Source organism: Eleutherodactylus coqui, chromosome 13, assembly GCF_035609145.1.
Source record: "Eleutherodactylus coqui strain aEleCoq1 chromosome 13, aEleCoq1.hap1, whole genome shotgun sequence".
NCBI classification, from domain to species: domain Eukaryota; kingdom Metazoa; phylum Chordata; class Amphibia; order Anura; family Eleutherodactylidae; genus Eleutherodactylus; species Eleutherodactylus coqui.
The window spans coordinates 110,503,095-110,530,727 of NC_089849.1; the positions used below are offsets into that span (position 1 = coordinate 110,503,095).

Below are 27,633 nucleotides of genomic sequence, written 5' to 3' on the forward strand. Positions count from 1 at the left end.
AGAAAGCGTACAGCAGACGGGGCTGATGAACCTGTATGGAGTTCTGCTCATGAATGTCTCGCCGCTGGATTACTTCTGTCTTTTCATACATGAGTATAAAAGGATTTTTCTGGATGACACAGGAACGCGCTATTTTTTGTTCTCCACGACGAATGCACTTTTAATCAGTGAAAAATGACCCATTTTCATTCCGTACAGTTTTTGCATTTTTCACATGCAGAAAAAAAATAAGACCCAAATGCTACCAGTTTTGTCACAACTCCCTAACACCATGGTGTGCTCAAAAACGTAATAAAAGCAATCCTAAAGCCACATGTACCCTAAAACAGTAGCAACAAAAACTACAGCTCTTCCCACAACTTACAAGCCCCGCCAGAGCTCCGCCGCCGGGAGAGTGACAATGTTCTGGGTCTTAGAATGCCGTAATGCAGAATCAGTGGGTTTTACTTAAAAAAGGGGTTTTATTGTACAAAAGCAGCAAATCCCTATAACCCTGGTGTCGCAGTAATTGTGCCGAGCAGATGAGTTATTGTGTCACTTTTACAAAAGGGTGAGCGCTGTAAAAGCGAAACCGAGCAAAATTTCTGGCCGTTCTTTAAGCACGCACGCACGCACTAACACACACACACACACATACACACACACACACACACACACACACACACACACCTCCCCCCCCCCCCCCCCCCCGCCACCTTCTCTTAAAAAAAATGGAATAAAAGTTCTTCAACATGATACGGAGCCCGAGGTGCAGCCATTAAAATATAGAACTTGTCCCCCAAGAAAACAAAAACAAGCCTTGATACGCAGAAGCCACGTTATGGCTGTTGCAATGCAACAATGTCGTTTAGTCCTTTAGACACAAAATGGGCTGGCCAGGAAGCGGTTAACAAGCAGTGGTGAGCCGTTACCACAGCAACTGCGCACAGGCAGCAGCGTCAAACCGCTACTGTGTACGTACGGCCGCATTCTTTCTGCGCATGCTCTTTTGACACCTCGGCGTCCTGTTACTGCAGCAACGAGGATCTGACGTCAAGGTCAGTATAACCCATGGAACTACATTTACCATGATGCTCCGCGATCACCGGAGCCAACGTCGGGCCTTTGTCCGGAGCGGAGAGGACGGTGAGCAGGGCTGCCGGGGCGGGCTGTCTCCGTTATATTGTTATACGCAGCCGCCGCAGAACTTCTTTGACGTTGGATCTTTGACCCTTGCAGTGCTCAATATGCTATTGTGGTACCAATTAGGAGGGTCCATCTGTTTAACCTATTAAGTGCTGGACCTTTGTTCTTTGCTGCCATGGCGTCATCACAACGTCACACCAGCGGCTGAAGAGTAAGTAGTAAAGGCTTTTCCATTCTAGGATTATTGGGGCTTGACTGCAGGAATCCCCGAGTTCTTCCACACATCCGGTGGCGATGGGCAGCTCACAAGCCTGTCATACATGGCAGACGGCTGTTGCTTGCAGTATCAAGCTCCTTCCTCCCTGGCAGCGGCACACAGCTTATAGAGTAAGGTCTCTCTCACACATGCATTCAGATAGATGCTGATCATAACCATATTTTACCATAATTTCAAGCCATACAGCGTTTGACAGTGTTTTTTTTAATGCACCCTATCATTGTGATCGGCGATCGGGTGTGTTAAAAGATGCAGAAATATAGGACAGCGCTCGAAAATCGCAGCATTGGAAATGCCGTGTTCAGGCACAGGTCTGCGAGGCCCCATTGAAATCACACGGTTAAAAAGCAGCCAGTGTGAGAGCGGCCTAAAGCACCTGAGTGAGCGCCATATGTCTCCTCGCCAGTCACGGAAGCCTACGGCAGTCTCTCACATGACAGCGCGATGGGTGCAAATGTTAGCAGCTTGTCGGAGTTGCCGATCGTTCGCCTTCCCTCTCTTTCTTCAGACCCCTGATGGGCAGATAACCTCCTGATCATTTGGCTTAAATGCAGCCAGGGACAGAACGACGGACAAGAAGGAAAGAATCGCAAACAGCACTCCTATCCAACTGCATCCAGCAGGGCAGTAGTAACTGCAAAGCCACCAATTTAGGGATCTGAACCACAATGCCAATAGACTTTCATGTAAAAAAAAAAAGTAGAGGTGGCAGCGTCCGTGGTGGAATTAAAAAGGAGTTTTTTTTAAATTTCCATCCATAGACAGGCAACGTTTGAGAAGACCATCCGGCCGAAACATTTCATGCCTGGATGGAAATAAATAAAATTACTTATTCCACCACGGACACTGCCACCTCTGCTTTTTTTTTACATAACGACAAACGAGAATCGCAAACTTTTTGTGTCATTCAGTTTCAACCGGCATAAGTCATTGTTGGATTGTTGACGTCTCATGTTCACAGAATGTAAGGGGAAACATCCCCTTGTTAACCTGCATAGCAGTGTAGACGCTATGAAGCAATGAGATGAAACTGAAAGGGAGGAGACCCAGATTAGATATTAGACAGTGAGGGGGATCAATGAGTGGAACAGGCTACTACGGGAGGTGGTGAGTTCTCCTTCAATGGAAGTGTTCAAACAAAGGCTGGATACATATCTGTCTGGGATGATTTAGTAAATCCTGCACTGAGCAGGGGGTTGGACCCGATGACCCTGGAGGTCCCTTCCAACTCTTCCATTCTAGGATTCTACGCTGAGCGCGAACAGAACTATTCTCAATGATGACCGGACTATCTAAGCTTGTGCGCAAACAAGCTGGTGATGATGTCATCCGCTTGCACACAAGAAAATCAGCTTGTCTATATGGGGCATAAAAAAAAAATATATACTCCACACTAATTATCAGTAACATCCCTCACCTAGAAGGAGGATATATATCAGTAACTTCAAGATCAGAGCAAATGGATCATTTATTGAGAAGATTTGACCTGTTGTAGGGGAGGCTCTAGTACCCTGTTGGGGCACCTCTAGCTTAGATACAATATGGGAGATGAGTTGGCATAGAGGCTCTAATACCCTGTTGTACTGCCTCTAGCTTGGATACAATATGGGATGGCGTAGAGGCTCTCTTACCCTGCTGTACCGCCTCTAGCTTGGATACGAGATGTGATACAGATGGGCATGGAGGAATACAGGCTCTATATGGTACCCTGATCAATAGGAGTCCAGACTCGCTGTGACTGAGACTCTAGATTGTCCAAACTCGTTGGCTGTGGATGTTGGTATACCAGATGGTCCCATACATGTTCTATTGGTGATAGATCTGTCAACCGGGCAGTTGTGAGGGCTTCCTGTGACCCCCTTGTGTGTGCGGCCGAGCATTATCCTGATGGAAAACTCCTCTTGGACGCCCCCAAGAGGTGAAATCTCTTCTCTGCGTCGTAAAGGTGTCTAGTGGTCAACAAACTGCATACCAGCGGAAGAAGAGGTCACTAAACACAAGGAATCTACGAGAGCCTTTTGTAGGCCAGGGGGGAAACCAATTTCAGGGCCTTCGGTGACGAGACTGCTAATCTAATCACCACAACTCCCATCATTTACAGATCTGCCTGAGATGGAACTCCATGCAGAGTACTGCAGCAGCAGGACAACATCTAGTGCTGGGATTGTATATGACAGAGTGTATAATAGTGAATGTGAGTCCAGGATGCTGCTGTCTTCACCATTTCTCATGAACTGCCGCAGCTTCATTCCTGTATTGCTTCTTTCTTCTAAAGACCATTCACAACCTCAGCATAAAATTCAACTTCCTTACTAACTAACAATTTAAATATGCATATATCCGACTACAGAGCAAAGTGCAAAAAGTCTACCTACGCATGTCAAACCGCAAGGTTCTTCCACGTGTCTGATTCATCGTCTGAATGTGATATTTATTAAAGGGAACCTGATCACCTTAGAGCCTCCTAGTACTTCTCTTCATGGAGACACAGCGCTGAAGCAGGGCACCTGGTAAGTATAAGACACAGCTACCCATAGCGTAGTTTCTGGAGCTCAGAGTGTGATTGTTCCCAGCAAGAGAAACCAAGTAATCTTGTATTTTTGTTAGCTATTAAAAGGTCTCATACCTACATCATGTTATAGCGAGCTTTAGAACCTTTCAGGGTTCTTCCTCAGGCATAATGGAGTAGGTCCACAGGTATGTGTGTGTATGGTGGGTACTGGTGTATCTTGACGCCACCGGAAACTAAGGGTATGGCAGCTGTCGCCAGGAGCGAACGCCCCTGTCACGCCCCTAGCTTCGCATTGGCTCTCAAGATACAGCAGGACAGCAGCCATCCGAACAGTGACTGCGGCAACGGGGACAGGGTGCTGTATTATATTGAACTGCCTACACTCCCTCATGCTCTGCCCTGTGCTCTGTCGGCCAGCATCGCCCTTGGCTTCCGCCGTGTTCCAGGTGTCGTGTTGAGTGTGGGAGCTGCCGACACCACTCCTGTAAGCAGCTGTCAAAGTACTCCCTTGCCGTCGGCGTCGCGTGTCTGCTACTGGCACCGCACTGTTCTCCCCCCCCCCCCCCCCTTCCCATGCCACCGGTGGCGTCTTCTCTGCACTCCCAGCTGGCTCCCTGCAGCCACGATGGATCACAGCCGCAGTGTGTTGCTCGCTCCCCTGGCCCTTACTCACAGCTGATGCTCCTCTGCTGACCTCCCCTCTCCGGTGCCGGCTGCCTTCCTGCAGGCACGCCACATCACTGCTGATGTGTCCTGGTCCCTCCTTTGCCCCTTTCTCACAGCCAATGGTCCTCCGGCGGCCTTCCCTCTGCGCTACCAGCTGCCTCCCTGCAGCCACGGTGGATCATAGCCACTGTCCTGCTCGCTCCTATGGCCCTTACTCACTGCCGGTGGCTACAACGCCCGCATCTAAGGTCCGTACTGCGTGAAGATATAGGACCTGACCTATCTTTTGTGTGAACTGTGCAGGAGTTTCAATAGACTCCTATGGGAGCAGGAGTTTATGAAAACTCCTGTGCAGGAAAAGAAGATTTCTGCCAACCGAGGGAATACCCCGCTTCTTATAGCGGGACATTTAAAACTTGCAGTCTAGAAGTACATTTTAAATATCCCACTGTAAACTCCTGCTTGTCCCCGCAGGGATAAGGGGACTCCCGGAGGGTTCTCTTAATCCCCACGGGAACTAATAGGAATTTACAATGGGACATTTAAAATGTGCTTTTTGGCAGCATGTTTTAAATGCTCTGTTGTAAGCAGTGGAGTAATCCTCCAGCCCTCCAGCAGCGAGGAGGGGGGCAGTAGGGATAGAGGGATCCACCCTTTTGTCCCACCCCTCTACTTTTGCTATGGGAAATCTCTGTGAGAAGCCCTATAGCCCCACCTCCTCTCTCTAGCCTCGCCCACTGTCTCTGCGCTATGGGGATATTCCTCGGGGATCCCCAGAGCAGGGAAATAGAGAACGGGCTATGGGTTAATCCCCCATAGCAGACAGAGAGAGTGGAGCTATGTGGGATTAACCCATAGCAGGAAGAGACAGAACAGGGCTATGGGTTAATCCCCCATAGTAGGAGGAGACAGGTTAATCCCCCATGGCAGTAAGAGACAGAGTGGGGCTATGAGTTAATTCCCCATGGCAAGAAAAGACTAAACGGGGCTATGGGTTAATCCCCCGTGGCAAGACAAGACTAAGCGGGGCTATGGGTTACACCCATAGCCTTACTCTTTCTCTCCCTGCTATGGGGAAATCCCGAAGCCCTGCTGGGCTTCTTCTCTCTCTCTCCCCCTGGAGCAGCTGCGCTTTTTTAAGCACAGCTACTCCATATAATGGGCGATTTTCACGTGCATGAAGCTCGGGTCTTCTGCGCATGAAACATTGCCTGTTCATGTGATTTTTTTTTTTTTTTTTTTTTGCACTATACTGTCTAAAAACAGCGCTCATTAATTTGCACTTAAAACAATGCCAGACCAGGATCAGTAGAGGAGTGTCAGATGGCAATGCACTCCTGATTATAAAGTTCCTCAAATTTGGAGGTTGCCTGTAACACAGAAGGGGAGGATCCAGGAATATAGTTTTCAGACGGTCATCCTTGTGTAGTGTATGATGGAATTTCTTTGCGGTTTTCCTTAGTACCTCTAGCTGTGAATTGTTGCTCACTACTAGAGGTACAGGATCGTTTCCCTCTGTCTTTGTGTATTGGAGTAGTTAATTTCTGAGTATCCTGCTGGCTCTGGTGATTTGGTCATCAAAAGAGGTGTGGTGGTATGCCTGATTTAGAAATGTCCTATTAAGATGGTATAGATATTCCACCCTGTCTGCTGGGTTGGAGTATCTGATGGCCTGGCTATACACGATGGACTTTGTAATGTGTTTAGGATGGGAACTGTCCCATCTCGGGTATCTGGGACGATCAATTGGTTTCCGGTATAGGGATGTCTCTACTGTTGTTTGAAATTTCATTAGAGGAGAAGGTTAATGTCCGGTTTATGGTTGGGTGAAATCCATTGAATCTCTTGTGGAATTTTATTAATTCTTGTTCGGTGTTGGTCCAGATGATGACATCAATGTAGTGGAAGTAGGCCAATTGTTTGCTGGAGCAGGAGGACAGAAAGTCATTCTCCAGTTTTGCCATGAAAAGGTTGGCATATCACGGTGCCATTTCACTGTCCATTAAAAAGTCCCCATGACTCGGAGTTCGGCTCTGAGTCAAACGTCAAGGTGTATTTACTCTGAGATGCTATCGCATATCGGAATACAACCCCTTCGGGACAGCAGGCATCCCTATCCCAGGTTCATGCTGTTCGTGTACAGGCAGCATAGATCTGGTAGCAGAATCCCTTCAATGTCTTTTTCCTATCCTCTTGAGAAATTCTACAAGGCAGGGGGTTAGTTTTGTTTCATTTATTTTAAATACCAAGTTCACGCGAAGGATCAGACAGTCCAAGAGTAAGGCCTGATGTCCACTTGCACGCACAGACAGGAAAAGACAGTTTGTTACCTCTCCGGATGCAGCACGGGTCTCTTCTGAGCTGTCTGGATCTTCTTTCTTTAGCATGGCGGATGCGCAGTGCTTTTTTTTAAATCTCCTGCTTTTCTGCAGATTCGTGGCACAGCCACAGTGACAGCTGCAGGGGTGCCGCGCATCAGACTGCTTCCATTGACTTCAATGGAAGCAGTCCTTGCGGGATCTGCAGGAAAATACAGCATGCTGCGATTTTACCATGTGTGAGATCTGCACGCCGGGAAAAAAAAAATCACATCTGCATGCTTTAAATTGCTGTGCGAATGCTAATGCATTCCTATGGGTGGCAAGAGGTGCGGATCTACCGCGCGGGAGACATCCGTGGATTTTATATTTAAAATCTGCCCGTCGACATTGAGCCTTAGAACCTTGCTGTTTGAAACTCGTAGGAAGGACTTTTTGAACTTCAATCTGTAGACATATACATATTTTAATTTTGAATCCATAAAGAAGTTGGATTTTATTTTACTTTCATACCATTTCACATTTTTACTACGGGACTAAATTCCGTTGGTATTATTGTATCTTGTGACCACCAACGAAGTGCGAATTGGCGACCCTGGAGCACGAGGGTGGGGGTGGGTAATGCAACCACTGATGGCTACTGCGCTAATTATGGTCCTTTCAGCAGTGGCGCCCGTGACAGCTGCTAGAGGTAGGGGAATGGAGTTGCCGTCAGCGGGCGCCTCTGCTGAAGCTGGGGACAGTGCGTTACTAAATTTACTTACTTATGGTGGCGACATAATACAACAGTACCCGCAATCTGCTCTCTCTATACTGATTCTATCCTTGTGACCTCTTCCCCCTGCACAATCTGCTCCCTCTATTGTAATGCTGTGTCTGTGTGACCTCTCCCCCTCCCACCCCCCCCCCCCCCACGCAGTCTGCTTCTCTTATCTCTGTGTGATGTTCCCCACCATGTGCAGTGTGCTCCCTCTATACTGTTGCTATCCCTGTGACCTCTCCTTCTGTGCAGTCTGCTCCCTCTATTTTGGTGGTGTCTGTGTAACCTCTTCCCCTACACAGTCTGCTTCCTCTATACTGATGCTATCTCTGTGTGACCTCTCTCCCTGTGCTGTCTGCTCCACCTGTAGTAATGCTATCGCTGTGTGATCTCTCCTTCAGAGCAGTCTGCTCCCTCTATACTGATGCTCTCTGTGTAACCTCTTCCCCCTGCGCAGTCTGCTCCCTCTATATTGCGGTGTGCTGCCGTACAGCCCGCCATTGCAGGTGTTGTGCACACTACAGCAGCAACTTGCTAGGAAATCCTTACTGAAGACTATTTAGAAAGGTGAGGATTCCCACACTGGAGATCATTGGCCTCCCTGGGTTGCCAGCTTTGTGTAGTTTGGGAAGCATATAGAATACTCCAACCCTGGGGTTCTCCAGTATCAAGTCCAGAAATTTTGTGGAGCCCACAGACAGGCCTTTCTCAGTTCCCTTACATATTTCTGAGTCAGGTCCTGATCCAGTTTGGTGTAGTATCTGGTGTCCGTCAGCTGTCTTTCTGCTTCTTTCATGTAGTGTGAAGGAGGTCAAGAGGGATGTGTACCTCCTTCAGACTGTCCTGTTGGGGGGCCTTTATATCGGGGAAGCAGGACGAAAACTGAGAGCCAGGATGAGATCTGATCGCCACTTAAGCACACAGCATAAAGCAGATGAGAGTTACTATACTCAAGAGCAATTTCAAGTTGCAGTGTCACAGAAGAATTTGGGAGTACAAATTTATGGTCATGTTTGATACCCTCAAGAATGGAATGAACCTCAGCCCGGGAGTCTTGCTTAAGTGGAAAATATGAAAGGTCTGAAGGAGGTCAAGAGGGATGTCCTCTTCCCAATCATATATATATATTTTCTCTTTAAAACTTCTTAAAAATTCAGAACTTGACTTGTAATAATGTTGGAATCCAATAGATGGTGCTGCATCTCCTTCCATGTGCAGGTTGAAGGAGAGATAAGACACATCATAAAATTGTCCTGAGCTCAGTGAACTGATTTACGATTTATGTCTCAGCTCTGTTTGTCTGTTGTTTTGAGTGCAAAACGGTCTTGAATTTCTGTGTGTGAACATTTATTTAGATCAAGAGGAATGTGTTTTCACCTCCCATCTGCGTCTATATGTTATAATTATGTGCCATCCAAACTACTTTCATTTATTAGCCTGACGAAGGGGGCGAGAGATCCCCGTAAGCTCGCTATAATGTCATATATTTTTGTTAGCCAATAAAAGGCATCATATCTACAAGATTACTTGGTTTCTCTCACTGAGAACAATCCCACATTGCTCTACTGGTTAACAGGGTACTAAACCTTTTTCTCGTAATACCTTTTATATAACTACAGCTCTTGACATGCCACTCTACGACGTGCTTCTTGAAGGTATGATATGAGGTGTTGATGAAATAACAAATGGACTAAAGCTGATATACACATTACATAAATGTCGCCCAAAAATGCTGGTCTTTCCAGGATCGTTTGGTTTGAGCGCAGAGCAGTAATTCCCCATTGTCTGTTTATAGGACTGTTTATAGTAGCAAGCGGTTTTTAAACCGCTTGCTACTCACCGATCCGACGAAATATGAAGTTATAAAAATCTTCTCCCTAAGATGGCCACCGGTCCTTTCCCAGGGATACACTGCGGTTTTCTCCCATGGTGCACCGTGGGTCTTCTCCCATGGTGCACCATGGGCTCTGTGCAGTCCATTGCCGATTCCAGCCTCCTGATTGGCTGGAATCGGCACACGTGATGGGGCGGAGCTACGATGCGGTCACCAGCTCTCCAGCACGAGCGGCCCCATTCACCAGGCAGAAGCACGGACTGCGCAAGCGCGTCTAAAAACGCCAGAAGACATCAGAATTAGACGGCACCATGGCGACGGGGACGCCAGCAACGGAGTAGGTAAGTGAATAACTTCTGTATGGCTCATATTTAATGCACGATGTATATTACCAAGTGCATTAATATGGCCATACAGAAGTGTATAACCCCACTTGCTGCCGCGAGACAACCCCTTTAAATACTCTGCTCTTTATCCATTTGGAGGTAAATTCCAGGGAATAGGAGCTGCACAAGAGAAAACCTGGTGCAGTAAATCATAAATACTGGGATGGGTTGGGAGAACATCATGGAGTAGGCCGAAATATATTGTCATCTCCCACATAATTTTGTTTGCTTGTTTTTAATCAGGCAGATTGTCGGCAAACCACAGAGAGCAGTGAGTAAGGCCAGACTTCAAAGCCCTATGTGATTAATGGAACATGGAGAATGAACAGAATCATATGATGGAGAGGATCCTGAGCCTTGTCCTGGAGATTGTCTATTTGCTTATCGAAGAGGTGAGGGCTTAGGGGATTCTGTGTCAATACAAAGGCTACTCACATACTATTTGGGATTCCAGAATGCTGTCAGGATGTTCGAGAATGGTGTTTAGATGGACCCTGGACTGCTCCATAGACAGCTACCAGTAAAATGGAGACAATTGCCACAAGCTTTGTTCTCCACTTTAGCAGGTCTCTGGTATTTTGGCCAAACATAAAAGCGTAGTTAACTACACCATTCAGTCTGACCAGAATGGCAGAATGTAACAAAATCCTGCAAAAACAGAGACCTAACCTTGCAACTGTGGTCTCTATTTTACTAATAAATGTATGTTAGGACAGCGCTCTACTAGGTAAAAAAAACAAATCATGGAAATGCAGATGTATGAAACAGGTGTTTAGTGGGGCCCCTGAAAGGCCCTCCACGTCCTGGTTCGCCTATAGTAAATGCCATAGAGGTATTCCAGTCACTCCTTAAATCCCGATGTAAACTCGGGAAAGCTGTCGGGTTCTTGTGTCCAATTGTAAGGCAGGACCCACGATGTAAGCAATATGCCAAGAAGAAAAATCCGCCCCGCGCTCACAAAGACAGACTTGGGGATAGCCTCTGTTACAAGTTTAGTTCCTTTAATCCAGTGCAGCGCATTTCGTCGCTAACTTGCGACTTTATCAAGCACATAATCACATTGCAACACTCACTTTATATAGTAATCAAATAAACACTCACATCCCTTGCATGCCTGTGTGATCCTTCTTGCCGGTAACTACTTCCGGGTTCGTCACGTGACCACGTGGGCCATAATACGTCACTCCATTCTAGATGCTCATTGGTCGGTACATATGCGTCATTACGTCTATCTGGAACACAGAGCCCCTCCTCTTGGCTATGATGCGTTCCATCAGGACGCTAATACGTTATCCTGAGACAACACTATACACATAATAATTTTAGCGATATATAATTATTTTTTTTTTCAGTTTTGATTTATTCTATTACATTGTGTTTGAGTATATGTGTCTGAGTATATATATTTGTATGGTGTATGTATCATTGATCTATATAGTTATAGGAATTAGGGTAGGTTAGGGTAGGGCATTGATAACACCCAGTTGCCCAAGATACTTCAAAATTGTTATTTTATTGGGAATTCAAGTATTCACTATAACAGCTATGTTGGGAGAGCCGACTAGTCCTCTTCTATACCCTTGATCATTAAAGGGGTTCTGTCATTAAAAATAAAACATACTATACTGACCTATTCCTCCCCTGTCAGTCTACTTACCAGATCTTCACCTCCCCCATCTTCTCCTATCTTCTACAGTCCAGGGGGGGGGGGGGTCACTTCACCTTTAGCTGCCTGATTCTTCTCCTTCCTGAGGTTACGTACGTTTGGTTGGCAGTCTTCTGCCTGCCAACCAATGTACATTACGTCACAGCTCACAGGCCAGCAGAGGGAGTGCCGATCTTCTTCAGAGATTGCTCATGCGAGCTGACTCTGAAATAGGCTAGAATTCCTTCCTAGGCAGTGACTGCTACAGTTCAGGGACCTGCCCTTCACTGACCCGGCTGGAAGGAATGTGAGGAATGCCAGTTTCATAACAAGACAGCCTGCGGTGCAGTGAGGTGACCTGGGGCACTGCAGAAGATCAGCCAGGAGAAGATGTGGTAAGGAGACTTGGGGGAAGGAATAGGCAAGTATAGTTATTATTATTTTTTTTTTTAATGACAAAACCCCTTTAAGTAATACAATCTTAGCAGTGTCTTAGACTACCAATGCACAGTGTGTATTAAGTAGTCAGAGAAGCGGCCATCTTGGTTAGTCTAGGACCGGTTGTTCGCTTTAAGCCATACCAGAAGTATTGCAGTGTATTGTATTGTACAAAAGGTCATATGTTTAAAACTAGGAAACTAAAAGAAAAATGTAAATAGAGGCCCCCTGCACACGGGCGGAAATTCCGCGGCGGGATTTCCCGCAGAAATTCCGTTCATGCCTGCCTACATAGGATTGCATTACAAAACGCAATCCTATGCACACAGCCTCGATTTGTCTGTGTGAAAACACCCGTGGAAAACAAATCACAGCATGTTCTATTTCTGTTTCTCGCAGAGGCCCGCGCAGAAATGTCACTACCGATGCGCCGACTCTGCTCTGAGCATGCGTCGGCTGGGCGGCAGCTGACACATCACAGAGCAGAACAGACGCGGAAGCAGGTGAGCCGCACTGGTCACTGCAGGAGCGTGGGTCGTAGGCAGCCGGAGAGAGAGATTGAAAGAAAAAACCTCTTTTATTTCAACGCAAAAAATAAACGTTATCGGTCCAAAGTAATCTATATATATATAAAGACGAAAGCACTGACTGACTGACTGACTGACTCGCCACTAATTCTTCAACTTCCCGATTTCGTAGAAACATGAAATTTAGCACGAGCATTGATTATGTCCAAAATAGGAGAAGTAAAGAGGTACCAACTCGATTATTCTATTCTAGCGCGAAAGAATTAGCGTCCAAATTTTATGTACGTAATCTAATTCTCTCACTTCCCGATGTCATATAAACTTGAAATTTGGCACAAGCATAGATTGTCATAAATTGGAAAAGCTAATGGGTCCCAACTTGATTATTCAATTCTAGCGCAAAAGAATTAGCGTCCAAATTTTATGCACATAATCTAATTCTCTCACTTCCCGATGCAACAAATAATTACTACACAAATTTTTACTGCACAAATGGGAAATTTGCCATGACCATTCTTTGCGTACTAAATATTGGAAATTTAAAGGGTTGCAAATTGATTATTCAATCCTATGCATAAAAGTAAGTGACCCCCTATGTAATGTCACTAATAACACTGTACTGCACAAACTTGAAATTTGGCATGACCATTCCTATGTTATGTAACTAATAACATATCTGTACCACGCAATATATGAGACAGTTATCTTCTCAGCAAAACAAAACGCATTTAGAAATATGAGTATATACTGACAGGAATAAAACTGACTGTCGTATGTATTGAAAGGCTGTAAAGTGCAAAAGGAAGTGGGCATGGACTGCTGGGATAGAGTATGCCTTCAAGTATAACAAGGGGCTGCAACCTTCAGTCTGGGTAGAAAATTTGAATAAAAAGGGGCGTTACCTTTCAGGGTAAAAATGAGGAGAGTGTGTGAGGTGGCACATTCTGTGGGGTGACATTATCACATACAGTCTGAGATAAATCTCTCTTTTATCTACCTATACACTGAGAAAAATCTAATTTGGCTGTGTGTAATAAACAGCGTATGAGGGGTGGACATGTTTACATACAGTCTGACAAAAATCTCTTATCTATCTATCTATCTATCTATCTATCTATCTATCTATCTATCTATCTATCTAATTATATATATATAATATATATGACGAAAGCCCTGACTGACTGACTCGCCACTAATTCTCCAACTTTCCCGATGTCGTAGAAACATGAAATATGGCACAAGCATAGATTATGTCCAAAATAGCAAAAGTAAAGTGGTCTCAACTCGATTAAACAATTCTAGCTCAAAAAAATTAGCGTCCAAATTTTACGTACGTTATCTAATTCTCCAACTTTCCGATGGCGTAGAAACATGAAATATGGCACAAGCATAGATTATGTCCAAAATAGCAAAAGTAAAGTGGTCTCAACTCGATTAAACAATTCTAGCTCAAAAAAATTAGCGTCCAAATTTTACGTACGTTATCTAATTCTCCAACTTTCCGATGTCGTAGAAACATGAAATTTGGCACAAGCATTGATTATGTCATAAATAGGAAAAGTTAATGGGTCCCAACTCGATTATTCAATTCTAAGCGCAAAAGAATTTGCGTCCAAATTTTACGTACGTAATCCAATTCTCTCACTTGAAATTTGACGCGAGCATTGATTGTCATAAATAGGAAAAGCTAATTGGTCCCAACTTGATTCAATTCTAAGCGCAAAGAATTAGTGTCCAAATTTTACGTACGTAGTCTAATTCTCTTACTTCCTGGTGTCATAGAAACTTGAAATATGGCATGAGCATAGATTATGTCATAAATAGGAAAAGTTAATGGGTTCCAACTCGATTATTCAATTCTAAGCGCAAAAGAATTAGCGTCCAAATTTTACGTACGTAATCTAATTCTCTCACTTCCACATGTAATTTTACATAAAGGAAACGTCGCATGGTTACCTCCACGTGGTGTTTCCTGGGTAACGCAAAGAACCATGCAAAATGGTGAACATATGTTTTTTCCTTGGTTTCTCTAAAGTAACCATGACTTCATAAGATTTTCCGTGTGAACACCAGATAAACACCAGTACCAAATTAACTCGGGCGAAGCCGGGTATATCAGCTAGTAAAGTATAATGTTCACACAGCATACTTTAAAAAAAAAAAAAAAAAAAGCACCATGCCTTAATTTCTTTTTTTGTTACCCCTGCTCCTAAAATACTGGAGTTCCAAATTGACCAAAAGTACTATACACCCTAAAATAACTCTAAGAACCAAAGCTCTATTTGATTAAAAAAGTTATGGGGGTCAGAATGTGGTGACAAAAAGAAAATATTTTTTCAAGTAGTAAATCCTAATTTAAAAAAAACTATAAATGTGATATTGCCGAAATTGTACAAATATATTATGAAATTGCCTTAGGAATAGAGATGAGCGAACGTGTTCGGCTCCGCCCCTTTTCGCCCGAACACCGAACTTTGCGAGCAATTCCGTGCTCGGGCGAAAAAAGTTCGGGGGTCGCCGTGGCAGCGTGGGGGGGTGCGGCGGGGAGTGGGGGGGAGAGGGAGAGAGAGAGGGCTTCCCCCTGTTCCCCGCTGCTGCCGCCCGCGCCGCCGCGCCTCTCCCCGCCCCCCGGCGCCCCCCGAATCTTTACGCGCGGACACTGAAGTCCTCGGTAAAGCCGGTGTCCGGGTGCGTAAGTGTTCGTTAAGAACACGTTCGCTCATCTCTACTTAGGAATACTCAGGGTTATAAACACAACTCTAATTGCCAAAGACAAAAAATACCTGCAGGTAATATCCCCTAAAATATCAACTAAATACTTTATTATTCAAAAGAGACAAAGATAACATAGAAAGATATTTACATTTAAGGGGCAAATGGTGGTGGCAATGAAATGTGACCAGCAGTCATCAAACAGTAACGTGTGTGTAATCGTGCATATACACGCTAAAACACAGGCCTCGATGTCTAACTTCCAAAAGCCTATGTGGAAATTAGTAAGTCAGCACTACCAAAACCCTATTAAAATCCAATCTATAGCCACTCTGACATAAATAAAGTAAGTTATGGCTGTGAGAAGGTAAGGATGAAAAGTGTCTGCGTCTGGGCTCTCCTAACTATGGAAGGAAGGATCAGGCAATTATAAGAGAAAAGTCACTGCCAAAGATGTCTGGCAGAAGCTTACTCTCTCCCCCAGAAGACCCAAGGGCCAAGAATGCCCGAGTGTTCAGCCGACAGTGATTGCAGTTCTCAAAAAAAAAAAAAAAAAATTGCCGTATTTTTCGCTTTATAAGACGCAGCGGATGATAAGAAACATCAAGGTTTTAAAGGAGGAAAATAGGAAAAACAAATACTTGAAACTTTCCCCAGAGCAGGCCGTAAGGCCTCCTATCCATGGGGAAATTCTATTATCAAATCCACAGCAGATCACCCGCACGCGTGATCCGCATGTAAAATTGGCCATAGGATATCATTGACCACCTGCGGCTATATAAATAGCTGCGGATGGTATTTTAAGTGATTTGCGTATTTCATGGGCATGAAAAAAATGCGACATGCTCCAATTTAGTGCGGATCACGCGTGCGGGAGCTCATAGAGCTTATATCTCAATTGACCTCCTGCATGGAAAAAAAAAGAAAATTATAGTGCATCCGCAGCATAAATCCGCGTGGGCCTGATTTCCCCCATGGACATGAGGCCTAAGGGAGGTATTACAGGAGTAGTACCACCTCGGAATGAAGTATACCATTCATCAACCTGCTATTTAGTATCCAGGGAAAAGATGATCTTATCACTTGTTATCCAGGAGCCCTGATTGCCATATTTGACTGGTTATAGCGATGTTTGTGGTATAAATGCTTGCATAACTCTTCAGTTGGCATTCAGGATCCTGGAATACTTGAGCCACAATGTAATGATAATTCCGTTAGTTGTCACCCAACTTTTCAGACACGGCTTGTCTCATTATGATGATTTATGGGGAATACATTTCAACACAACTAGGCTGTACCTAGTTGTTCTGAAATACACCAGTCATATAGGACCACTTCGGGGGCAAAAAGAGTGTCTTATAAAGCAAAAAAATACGGTAAGTTAAATGAAGTGTACATCTGAACATTAAAGGCCTAATTAAGCTGAAATATCAGCCCTCTAATAGTCACATTAAAATTGGGCAAAGCCTCTTCAAAATGCCACTTTTTTATTATACATTTTGAATTTGTCTCATGTAAAAATATTTAGCGCAGAAACAGTCGTGTTAAATCCATTTTTAACCACTAGTTAAATGGCAGAGAGTTGGGAACACGGACATATAGTGAAAAATCTTCGTCTTTATTAAATTAATTGCTTTACATAATCAGGTGCACGTGATTATGTAAAGCACTGAATTTAATAAAGAAGAAGATGTTTCACTATATGTCTGTGTTCCCAACTCTCTGCTATTTGTATATTCAACCACCCGATCGAGTGGTCTCGGACGTGAGTATCTTCTTATCAGGATCTACTAATGAATGGGCTTCCGTGGACATATGAGGTGAGATCATTTCTATACAAAGTTATTCTCTAGTTAAATGAACTAGTAAATCATTTACCCTTTTGTGTTCCAGCAGTCACAACTGTTATGCTTTTTCACCAGTGGAGCAGTTTCTAGTTTTTATAGGAAACAATTTAATTCACATATTGAAAAGTGTTAAGTAATTTTTTTTGCAGCTGGGGCAATGGAAAAAAACCTATTTCATCATTTATTTTTATGGCATTTACAGTTTGGTAGAAATATGTTAACTGTATTCTACGTGTCATTACGATTATGACTACACCAAATTCATATAAGTTTCATATATGTTTTGCTGCTTTTCAACAATATATAGGCCATTTTTTTCTTTTATTTTATGAAAAGAATTTTTTTGTGGTGCCACTTTCTAAGAGTTCATTAAAATCTGCCTTTCTGAAATCAAACCTTGAGGTCTGAGTTTTCTCAGGTCTTCCTCCCCTTTTTATCCAAAATTCAAGAATCGCATGATCACGGCCTCCTAAGGCCCCAGCCACCCTTACTTCCTCAACCATTCCCTCCCTGTTGGTAAGAATTAGGTGCAAGATAGCAGATCCCCTTGTTTTCTCCTCTACCTTTTGGAAGATAAAGTTGTCAGCAAGAGCCGATAAGAATTTGTTGGATCCGTTACGGTTGTTTTTTATGTCTGCTGGGTTAAATGGCAGAAAAAGTGATCAGATGAGCAAGTGCTCGTCTTCTCACTCCTTTTTTGTGAAAAAAAGACCCCCATGAAGTAAGCTCTAGGCTGTACCTGGGAGAGTCTATTGATCTCGTATATCTGGACTTCTCTAAAGCATTTGACACCGTGCCGCATAATAGGCTAATATATAAAATGAGACAGCTTGGTCTGGGCGAAAATGTGTGTAGCTGGGTAAAGAACTGGCTCAGAGATAGAAAGCAGAGGGTGGTAATAAATGGTTCGTACTCTGATTGGGCCACCGTCGCTAGTGGGGGCCACAGGGCTCAGTATTAGGCCCCATTCTGTTCAATATATTTATCAGCGACCTGATAAAGGGGCTGCACAGTAAAATATCAATATTTGCAGATGACACAAAATTATACAAGATAATCAATGCAACGGAGGACAATGTACTGCTACAAACAGACCTAGATAAGCTGGGGGCTTGGGCAGAAAAATGGCAAATGAAGTTCAATGTGGATAAATGTAAGGCATGGGCAGGAGAAACGGATGTCACCAATATGCACTAAATGGGGTACTGCTAGGGAAAAGTGATATGGAAAAAGACCTGGGGGTACTAGTGGATTGTAGATTAAACTGGAGTACCCAATGCCAGTCAGCTGCTGCAAAAGCTAATAAAGTCTTGGGGTGCATTAAAAGAGGTAAAGGGGTGAGGGACGAGAACATTATTCTACCGCTATATAAGGCACTTGTTAGGCCCCACATGGAATACTGCATACAGTTCTGGTCACCAGTGCTCAGGAAAGATGTTGCAGTGCTTGACGGGGTTCAAGGAAGGGCAACTAAACTAATACATGGAATGGGAGGACTGGAATACCCAGAGAGGCTATCAAAATTGGGATTATTTACCCCAAAGACTGCTAGGGGTGATCAAATAACTATGTATAAATACATGAGGGGACAATACAAGGATCTCTCCCATGATCTGTTCATACGCAGGACTGCGACGGTAACGAGGGCATCCGCTACGTCTAGAAGAAAGCAAGTTTCATCGCCAACACAGAAAAGGGTTCTTTACTGTAAGAGCAGTGGGACTGTGGAACTCTGCCTGAGGATGTGGTGATGGCAAAATCCATAGAGGAGTTTAAAAGGGGACTTGATGTCTTTCTAGGGGGAAGGATATTACAGGATATAAATCTTAGGTTAATTGTTAATCCAGGTATACAGGCAGGTAGGAACTATTAGGGGTTGATCCAGGGATTAGTCTGATTGCCATTAGTGAGTCGGGAAGGAATTTTCCCCCAAAAGGGCTAATTGGCTCCTTCCTCTCGATCAACAACATGGGAGGATTAATAGGCTGAACTAGAGGGACATTGTCTTCATTTGGCCTTACATACTATGCATGTTACATATGTGGCAATCGGAGCAAATATGTTATGTGATACATGAACAAAAGTCCATATTACCCCTCCCCTGGGACAGCTAGAATCACAGATCATTCTCTGCTGCCTCTTCACTGCTCTGCAAATAGGCTGACAAGACAGCTGAAAATTCAGTATTCCTGTTCTCATTTCAAACAGCTGTTGCTCCAGTTCAGTCGTAGCTGTAGCCAGTTTAAAAGCCAATAGAAGCAAAACTACAGTAGAATAAGCTCTGTTGTCCAAGACTCTGACGTCCTTCTCCTGTTGATGGAACAGAGTTTGGGGTAATCAATGGGGGGATTAAATAATAAAAAGAACATTAAATGACAAAGTCTAAAACATTTCCCCAATAAAAAGTATACCTCATATGACTGTAGGCAGGAATAGATTTTTCTTTCCACTTAAATCAACGTATGGTAAAAAAGAAGCGCTATAATAAGCTGCCTGTGTCAAGATGGCAGTATCAAAGTTGGGTATGTGTGCAACATGCGTCTTCCTCTAAACAATGAGCAACTGCATCTCCAGCTCGCTTCCATCTTATTACCCCAAATTCCCTGCGGCAATATTTCTCTGTTGATTTCTTTTTTTTTTTTTAAACTTTTTTCTCATATAGGATTATATAATTGTGAAAAAGTCTGGTGACAATTTGGTGTACAAAAGCCACGCCCTGAGCCCCGATGTGGAGAATGAAGAACCCTTAGAGAAAAACAAGGTAGTAGATCTTGTCAACAAGGTCCTGGAGCTCCTTACTGGAGAGGTAAGCCTTGGTTAGAGAGTGATCTAAAATATACAAAGTCGGTACACAAATGTGACTCACATGCAGGCCTGCAAGCGTCACCACAAGGGGCATCTTGTCTTTAAGGCTTGAAAAAATCTTTCTTTGAAAATTGTGAATTATTTAAATCGATTGTAGGAATTTTCTTTCTAGAAACGATGCCCTCGCCATGGACAGTATTTTTGTATTTCACTCAGCACTACTGAAGTAAAAAAAGGCTTGAGTTGCAATGCCAGAAACGACCCATGGACAACAGTGTCACTGTTTCAATTCTACATTCTTCCTACCCCATACATAATAATTTCTTAGGGTTTGGATACTTCTGTGAAAAAAAGTTATCTCTGATCTAACCACTTAACAACCGACCATATGTGTTTTGATGGCATCTGCATGAGAAGTCTGGCGCGAGTCTCCCGTGCCAGGGAGAGCGGTTGCTCGGATGTTGGATGATAGCTGGGCACTTGCTCTAACAGCGGGGACCGAAAGATCCTCTGATCCCTGGTTTTTAACCTTTACATGCCGTGGTCAGTACAACTGCTTGCTCTGTCACCCCTCATGTATTCACAGGGTCCCGATAAGTTGCTATGGCACCTGGACACTTGAATATAGTCTTTGGGTCTGCCCGCTACGGTGGCATATGAGGCTCAGCCACTGGCTGAACTTATAGGTGTTTCTAATACACTACCATACATCAGTACAGTAATGCATTAGAAGAATAATCAAATATGCTGACAATCCAGTCTGGGACAAAAATAAAAGTTAAAGTATAAAAAAATAAAGACCTGAAAACCTTGTATAAGCTTGATGTCGCCGGAATCGTGCCGACAAGAGAATAATGTTATCACAGTATTTATTTTGCAGACTGAACGCCGTGAAATCCAAAAAAACCAAATGGCAGCGTTTCTTATTTTCCCCAAGCTCCCTAAAAAGAAAAATGAACAAATGTTATACAGTACATTATATACACCCAAAAATGACGCCATTAGAAAATACAACTTTTCTCCCTCATATGGCCATGCTTGAAAAAAAACAAAAAAATTGTTGGTCATTCAGGGACAAACAAGCTTCATCACTAAAGAGTTAATTGGATCTAGTTATTTAATGTATGTATTCTGCGATATTGTACTTGCAGTCAAACAGCGACCTCAATAGTGACGAGTGTGAAGAAACACATAAGAAGGACAAAGAGAAGAGAAATATGGGTGTTTATCAGTCTGGCATTAAGAGTAAGAACAAGATTCGTCCAGCATGTATTTGCCTCTCGCGTGAAAAAATGTAATGTGTATCCAAATCTATTAGCCGTACTAAAGTATTTATCTATAGGCCACCATTATATCTGTCTCATTTCTACTGAAAGAATAAGGCTGTATTTACACAGGCAATTTTTTCCCACATACGTTCAGTCTGATTCTGAGAGGGATAGAATTTACACGGGGGAAAAAATGGGTTAATTAAAAAAAAAAAGTGTTGTTTTTTTTTTTCTTTTTCTCAGACTCATGGTCCGAGGTAGAAAAAACACTGTCATATTTTTGGCTGATTTTTGCTCAAGAATTGGCTATTATTTTCTATGGGTGCATAAAAAAAAGCTCATCATATACCATGCTATGTGTATGCTGCTTTCATGCAAGTGCAATGTAGGTTACACAGAAAAAAAAAAGAACCAGGCTGTACAGAGCAGAGAGAAATGCATGAACAATCACAGTCATCTTTGTGAATACAGCCTAAGTAATGATTAGTGATACAAAACCTTGATACTTCATAGCTGAAACACCAATGTTTATAGACTTTACTGTAATCACCCTTCTCAATTATTTCCTGAAATCTGACAGCTGTCCTCCGCTAGTTTAGTTGTGCTCTTGCCAATAATCTTTTGCTTTATTGTAAATTTTTAATACTTTTAGCTCTTTTTTAAAATCTTTTATACACTTTCTTTCCAGTAGCGTCATCTGCTGTCAAGCCTGAAGTTAAGTCCACATCTGATCCCGTGTGTGTCAAGATAGATAGACCTGATGCCGGAGTCTTCCCAAAAACCTCCATGACCTTGTGCCAAGATAGCGCAACACAAACTGAGGCACCTAACCTCAGTGAAAGTGACTCTCTACCTGAAATCTACATCCACGTTCCCATTGACCAGACTGAATATTTATCTGTCTGTAAGAAGGGTGGCCTAGCTTCTGGCGACTCAGCGTTCATGGCTAGTAATATATGTAAACCCTTGCTACACACAGTGGTACATAGCCCTACTGAGGAAAATTTAATGACCAGTAAAGAATATAGATCTGCTGATCCTAAACCCACAACAACTGAATATACAGTTGTTAAAATTAAGGAGGAACCTGTTGAGTGGGAGGAAGACTATTCCAGATCAGATGAGCTGCCTATACAAATTGGGTGTACACAGACTAGACCTAAGAGCAGCATTTCTTTATATCCAGAAGGTTTAATGGTCCAAGCACCAACACCATATACAACCATGCAAATAAAGCAAGAACAACCCTCGGACGAAGAGGAATCTCTCATAGAGACTGGAATATCTGTGTCAGTAGAACAATCACAAAGGCACTTCATACTAGCCAAAAGTTCTGATGGGAGTTTCAGAGAGACAGACATCCATAGAGGCTCTGATAATTCCCAGATGGATTATGGCTCCACTTTTATAAAGGGGCAATACTATGATGATAACGACATGCAACCAGGTGCTGAGGATTTGTCAACTACTCCGTTATACCAGGAACCGTATATGGAGGAGATTACATATGAATATTATTCTGCTCATTCTAGCAACTTGCACCAGAAAAAGGACAATCGGGACAAACCCTTTTCCTGCTCAGAGTGTGGAAAGTGTTTTAAATACAATAGTCTTCTTCTCCACCACTCTAAATCCCATCAGAAGAAGCCACTCATATGTTGTGAATGTGGAAAACAGTATTCTTGCAAGACAGAGTTTGATATACATCAGAGGATTCACACAGGTGAAAAGCCTTTTATTTGTTCCGACTGTGGGAAAGGCTTCCGGAGGAAATCTCACATGCTCCGACACAAGCGAATTCATGGAGACAAGGAGATATATCCTTGCCCAGAATGTGGCAAGTCTTTTCATCGTCAGGATGTCCTAAACCAGCATCGGAAAATACACAAAACGAACCAAGTGGAGACCTACACTTCCACCAAACACACTCTGCCACAAAACCTCTATGCAACTTATGACAAGATTGAAAGCTTTCCATGCTCTGAATGTGGGGAAAGCTTTGATGATGGTTCACAACTTGAGGAACACCAGGGGGTTCATGCAGGGGAGAAACCATTCTCTTGTGCAGAATGTGGCAAATCATTCCGTTTTGAAGCCCTTCTGGAGTTGCATTGGGGTAGCCACATTACTGCAGTTTCATGCCCTGAATGTGGAAAGAGCTTTGCAAGTCAGAGTCTTCTTAACCATCACCTGAAGGTTCATGCAGGAGCAAATGATTGCATATGTTCTGAATGCGGCAAGGGATTTCCCAGTCGGTCCCAGCTGGTTGACCACTACAGAACGCATACAGGAGAGAAACCATATATGTGCCCTGATTGTGGAAAGTATTTTCGTAGGAAAGCTCATGTTGTTAGGCATCGCAAAATCCACAAGGGCAATAAACCGTTTTCCTGCCTGGAGTGTGGAAAATGCTTTGAGAATCAAGAGTTTCTTGAGCGACACACAAAGATGCACAAAAAGAGAAGACCGTACATTTGTGCTCAATGTGGTAAAAGTTACACCAAAAATTCTCATCTAGCCAGACACCAGAGGATACACACTAGACAAAGCACACACACATGTCCCAGATGTGGAGAAAGTTTCCAGTATCCAGCCCTCTTGAATCAACACATGAAACTTCATACTGGGAAAACTGACTATACGTGTCCGTGCTGTATGAAGACCTTCACTTCAGAAGTGGCTCTCCTTAAACATCAGAAAATCCATTCAAAGGAAAAATCTTTCATCTGTGCAGAATGTGGTAAAAGTTTCACTTTCTATTCTCATTTCATGAGGCATCAGACCACACACACAGGAGAAAAGCCTTTCGAGTGTCCAGAGTGTGGAAAGCGGTTCACACGAGATTCACATCTGGCCAGACACCAGCGACTACACACCAACCCATAAGCTAAAACTGAGTTAAAAAAAACTCCCTGGATCCGCTACTAAGTTTAAGAAGTGTATTATTTATTTAGGGTTTTTTTTCACTATTTCTTATATGTTCCTGGAATGTGCATGATCCTTTTAAACTACAGATTTGATTCCACCTTCTGTTTGTTTTTAACCTTATATTGTCAATGTAAAAAGAGGAAAAAAAAATCTGCTATTAAGCACAAGCAGTGCGGAAGTGGGGTGTTTTGGTTATGTTCCAATTTTTTATGATCCGTTGGCGCTCAGACAGTCCTCGGGCCCTTATTGTTCACTGTTACACATTCCTATGTGAAACCCTGAATGTGCTGTGTTTAAATGCTATAAGTGTATGAGCCAGCGATGAGTTCTTTGCCGGCTGAAACTGAATGACAAGCGAGAACCACAATCTTCTTGCTCCTCGTTCAATTGTTGGCTTGTTTTTACACTGAACGATAACTGGCCTACAAAGCAAACCTTTTTTTTTTCTTTCACAAGACTATTTCATGATGAGTAGTATTTCACCTCCTGAATTCAAATCTTTTGTTAGAATTTTTCCATCACAGTTTTTTGTCACACATTTCACGTTTTATAAAATTAGTACTTATGGAAGTCAACATTATGTGAAATACAGTTTACCTCCAAAGTTTTTGATGAGGATATGACTGGAATATTTTGCTTCTGGGCTGTCTCTTCATGATCCAGCAATAGTTGTCCGGTGTACTGGGACTCCATTTGTCTTGGTACCTCTGCTACATCGTAGATCACTGCTGATGGAGACACTCACCATGGTGGTCACTGACAGCCCCAAGATCTATTAGGAAAAGGTCCAGGTGGTAGTCTAAGTAATAAAGTGTTAAGAACATATTGCCTCCCATAGCTTGGTGGGATTTCATAAGATCATCACTAGATCACAAGAAAAGAAGAGGTGCTTTTGAATGATAACCAGGCTGCTACTTGAAATGAAATTAACAGTTCCTGAAGTTTTCCATCATCCATTACTGTTCTTATTGCGTGACCCTATGAAAACTCCTTTCAGTTTTGCATCATTAACTTTAAAGATTAAATTTAGATTTCAAATGCAGAAATGCTGCCGAATTTCTATCAATTGCTTTTACAAATGCTTTCTTTAGTTCCAGTTTTATATGTTGTGAAGGCAATGGATGTTTAGGCCATTGCTTTCATATAAGAACATTTAGGACACTACATATAAAGGTAAACTATAAAGAACACCTAAATTAAAAAGAAAAAATGTCACAAAAATACCTGCCTGATGGGAAATTTCTATTTCTAATTCAGGTGGTGAATTACTACTAGAATCAACATTAAATATTCTTGTGAAAAAAATCATGGTGACCAGTTTAATCATTGTTTCATTTGTTTGAAAGACTCGTTCCATGTATATAGGGCATATGTTGTCCATCGTGTTGTAGGATGACCACAGGGGCTAGCAATAAATAAAAGGAAGAGTTACTCCAGAAAGATGGGATGGCAATATACCTGTGCTGGGAGGGTGTGAAAATATTAGGATTGAAAAGAGATCCAATACCAGTACGTATTGGTGTACCTTGTGGTAATTTCCCATGTGGGGCAGTAAGCACTTCTATTCTCAGAAACGTGTGCTATTTTCCCAAACCAGTCCTCCAGCAAAGGATGGTATACTGAATCTCTGCTAAAACCGTGATACTAGAAAAAAACAACAAAGTGGAACAGGTACCACAAGGGAACAGCTTCAGGCATAGGAAACACAAAAAATTCTGTCTGCTGAGAGACCCTAATGACTTAAAGCTTAGTGGTCCAGAAACCCTGTAGGAATTTGGCATGCCCCCCCCCCCCTCCCCAATATGGCATAGTATCTCCTGGAGCTGTACGGCATCCACAGTTGTCAAGGACCACTTATGAAGAGCTGTGGGCACTGTGTACCTTTTTAAACCACTATTTTAATAATAATTTGTTAGGCTTTAGCCACGGTGGCAGCTTTAAGAAAGAACTAAAACACGTTTGACCTATTGGAATTCTGAGAAGTTTACTTAACTTCATCTATCAAGCTTTAGCAGTCCACTGTAGCAACCAGTGCATGAGAAGTTTTTATACTGTATGGTGAAATTACATGTAGAGAGCTTGTAGATGAAAGTAATTGATAATACAGTTAAGTTCTTGAGGTGGCATGAAAAGTTTAAATTTGCACCAGTTTAAAGGTCACATGAGCATGGGCAGTATAATCTAGAAGAATAAAGACATGTAAGAGAAACACCATCACTGATGTGTACGAAGGGAAGGCAGAGGTATCAGTAATGAGCATACTTGGGGATGGAGACTTATTTTCATGCAGTGCTCCATGGAAAAAAAAAGTATGCAAATTAGTTAGTGGCTTGGCCCCACTGTGATCCCGGCATTTGTGGTGATCGCTGCAGTGTCACTGCTTGTTTTCCTGGCATTTGTGCTCACATCCTGAGTGCCAAGCTACGAGGAATTCGGGAATGTGATGCAGCAGCCTCTCATTGGCTACAGATGTCACCTGACTAACGGTAATGTCAGCTCTCATTGTACACGCTGTGACCACAGTGGGGCTGCAGTGATGGATCTCAGCGTAAGCAGAGGGGTAAGTACTGCTCTGTTGTTTTACTACAGGCAGCCCTATTGAGGTGGTTATGGTAAATATGTTGAAGGTTAAAGGGGATCTACATATTTCTGGTTCAGATGTAGAGAATAGAAGTTCAAGCAAGTGTGCAGTCCAACATGTTAGTGTCTGTCTTCCAATGTAGCACCCAACGTTCGTGTCTTTCTACAGAACGAGGTGCCTTCCTGCAGCCTGAAACTAAGCTCTAAGGCCTCGGTCACACGACCGTTTTTTGGTCCGATCTGCAGATCTATAGACCAAATGCATCCCAATGGGATCGGTCACATGTCTGCTTTTTATACGGATGTGCGATCAATTATAGGACACAACGATTCGCAGAACGTGCCTATCTGCGTTCTGCGCATCGCTGTGTTCTATATATGCACTCAATGAGAACATATACTTAAAGATCGTTCTCCTCTGCCACAGCTGTAACAGCTGTGGCAGAGAAGAACGATGTTCGCCCATTGAATTCAATGGAGCTGGCAATACAGCCGGTTCCATTGAAAGCAATGGGCTGCCGGCGAGCGTGGGATGAATTTTCGGGAAGGGCTTAAAAATATAAGCCCTTCCCTGAAAATCATCCTAAAATGTGTAAAAAAAAAAAAAAAGTATACTCACCTTTTCCCTGCAGACGCAGTTCAGCCGGCAGTTCTCCTGAACTGCTCTGTGTAGTATTCAGCAGGTGGGGATTTAAAATCCCCCCCCCCCACCTGCTGAATGGGCTGCCTCTGATTGGTCACAGCCCTCACCAATCAGAGGCAGCTCTCACTCACCCATTCATGAATGAGTGAGTGCTGCCGCCTCTGATTGGCTGAGCGCAGGGACCAATCAGAGGCAGCACTCACTCACCCATTCATGAATTCATGAAAGGGTGAGTGAGAGCTGCCTCTGAGTGGTGAGGGCTGTGACCAATCAGAGGCAGCCCATTCAGCAGGGGGGGATTTTAAATCCCCGCCTGCTGAATACTACACAGAGCAGTTCAGGAGAACTGCCGGCCGGACGTG

The 27,633-nt window shown here is 43.3% G+C and overlaps 1 protein-coding gene across 7 annotated transcripts; it reads left to right on the forward strand.

Annotated features, from left to right (window-relative positions):
- Positions 1 to 1,083: 1,083 nt before the first annotated feature.
- On the forward strand, positions 1,084 to 27,167 carry LOC136588214 (oocyte zinc finger protein XlCOF6-like). 7 transcript variants are annotated; one of them, XM_066587269.1, is made up of 6 exons: positions 1,140 to 1,336; positions 3,843 to 3,912; positions 10,122 to 10,270; positions 19,710 to 19,853; positions 21,004 to 21,097; positions 21,809 to 27,167. In XM_066587269.1, exons 3-6 carry the CDS (start codon positions 10,193 to 10,195, stop codon positions 24,004 to 24,006), a joined length of 2,514 nt encoding a protein of 837 aa, XP_066443366.1. In that variant the 5' UTR covers positions 1,140 to 1,336; positions 3,843 to 3,912; positions 10,122 to 10,192; the 3' UTR covers positions 24,007 to 27,167. The 7 variants fall into 7 exon arrangements, with proteins under 7 accessions (XP_066443367.1, XP_066443366.1, XP_066443365.1 ...); XM_066587270.1 differs by lacking the exons at positions 1,140 to 1,336; positions 3,843 to 3,912 and adding an exon at positions 1,084 to 1,125; XM_066587268.1 differs by lacking the exon at positions 3,843 to 3,912.
- The last annotated feature ends 466 nt before the right edge of the window (positions 27,168 to 27,633 follow it).

What these genes read in the sequence shown, in the direction of transcription:
- LOC136588214 (XM_066587270.1), top strand. Translation starts at nt 10,193, where the DNA reads ATGGAGAATGAACAGAATCATATGATGGAGAGGATCCTGAGCCTTGTC. An exon ending in TGGAGCTCCTTACTGGAGAG is followed by an intron (nt 19,854 to 21,003) that starts GTAAGCCTTGGT and finishes TTGTACTTGCAG; the next exon opens with TCAAACAGCGACCTCAATAG. An exon ending in TTATCAGTCTGGCATTAAGA is followed by an intron (nt 21,098 to 21,808) that starts GTAAGAACAAGA and finishes CTTTCTTTCCAG; the next exon opens with TAGCGTCATCTGCTGTCAAG.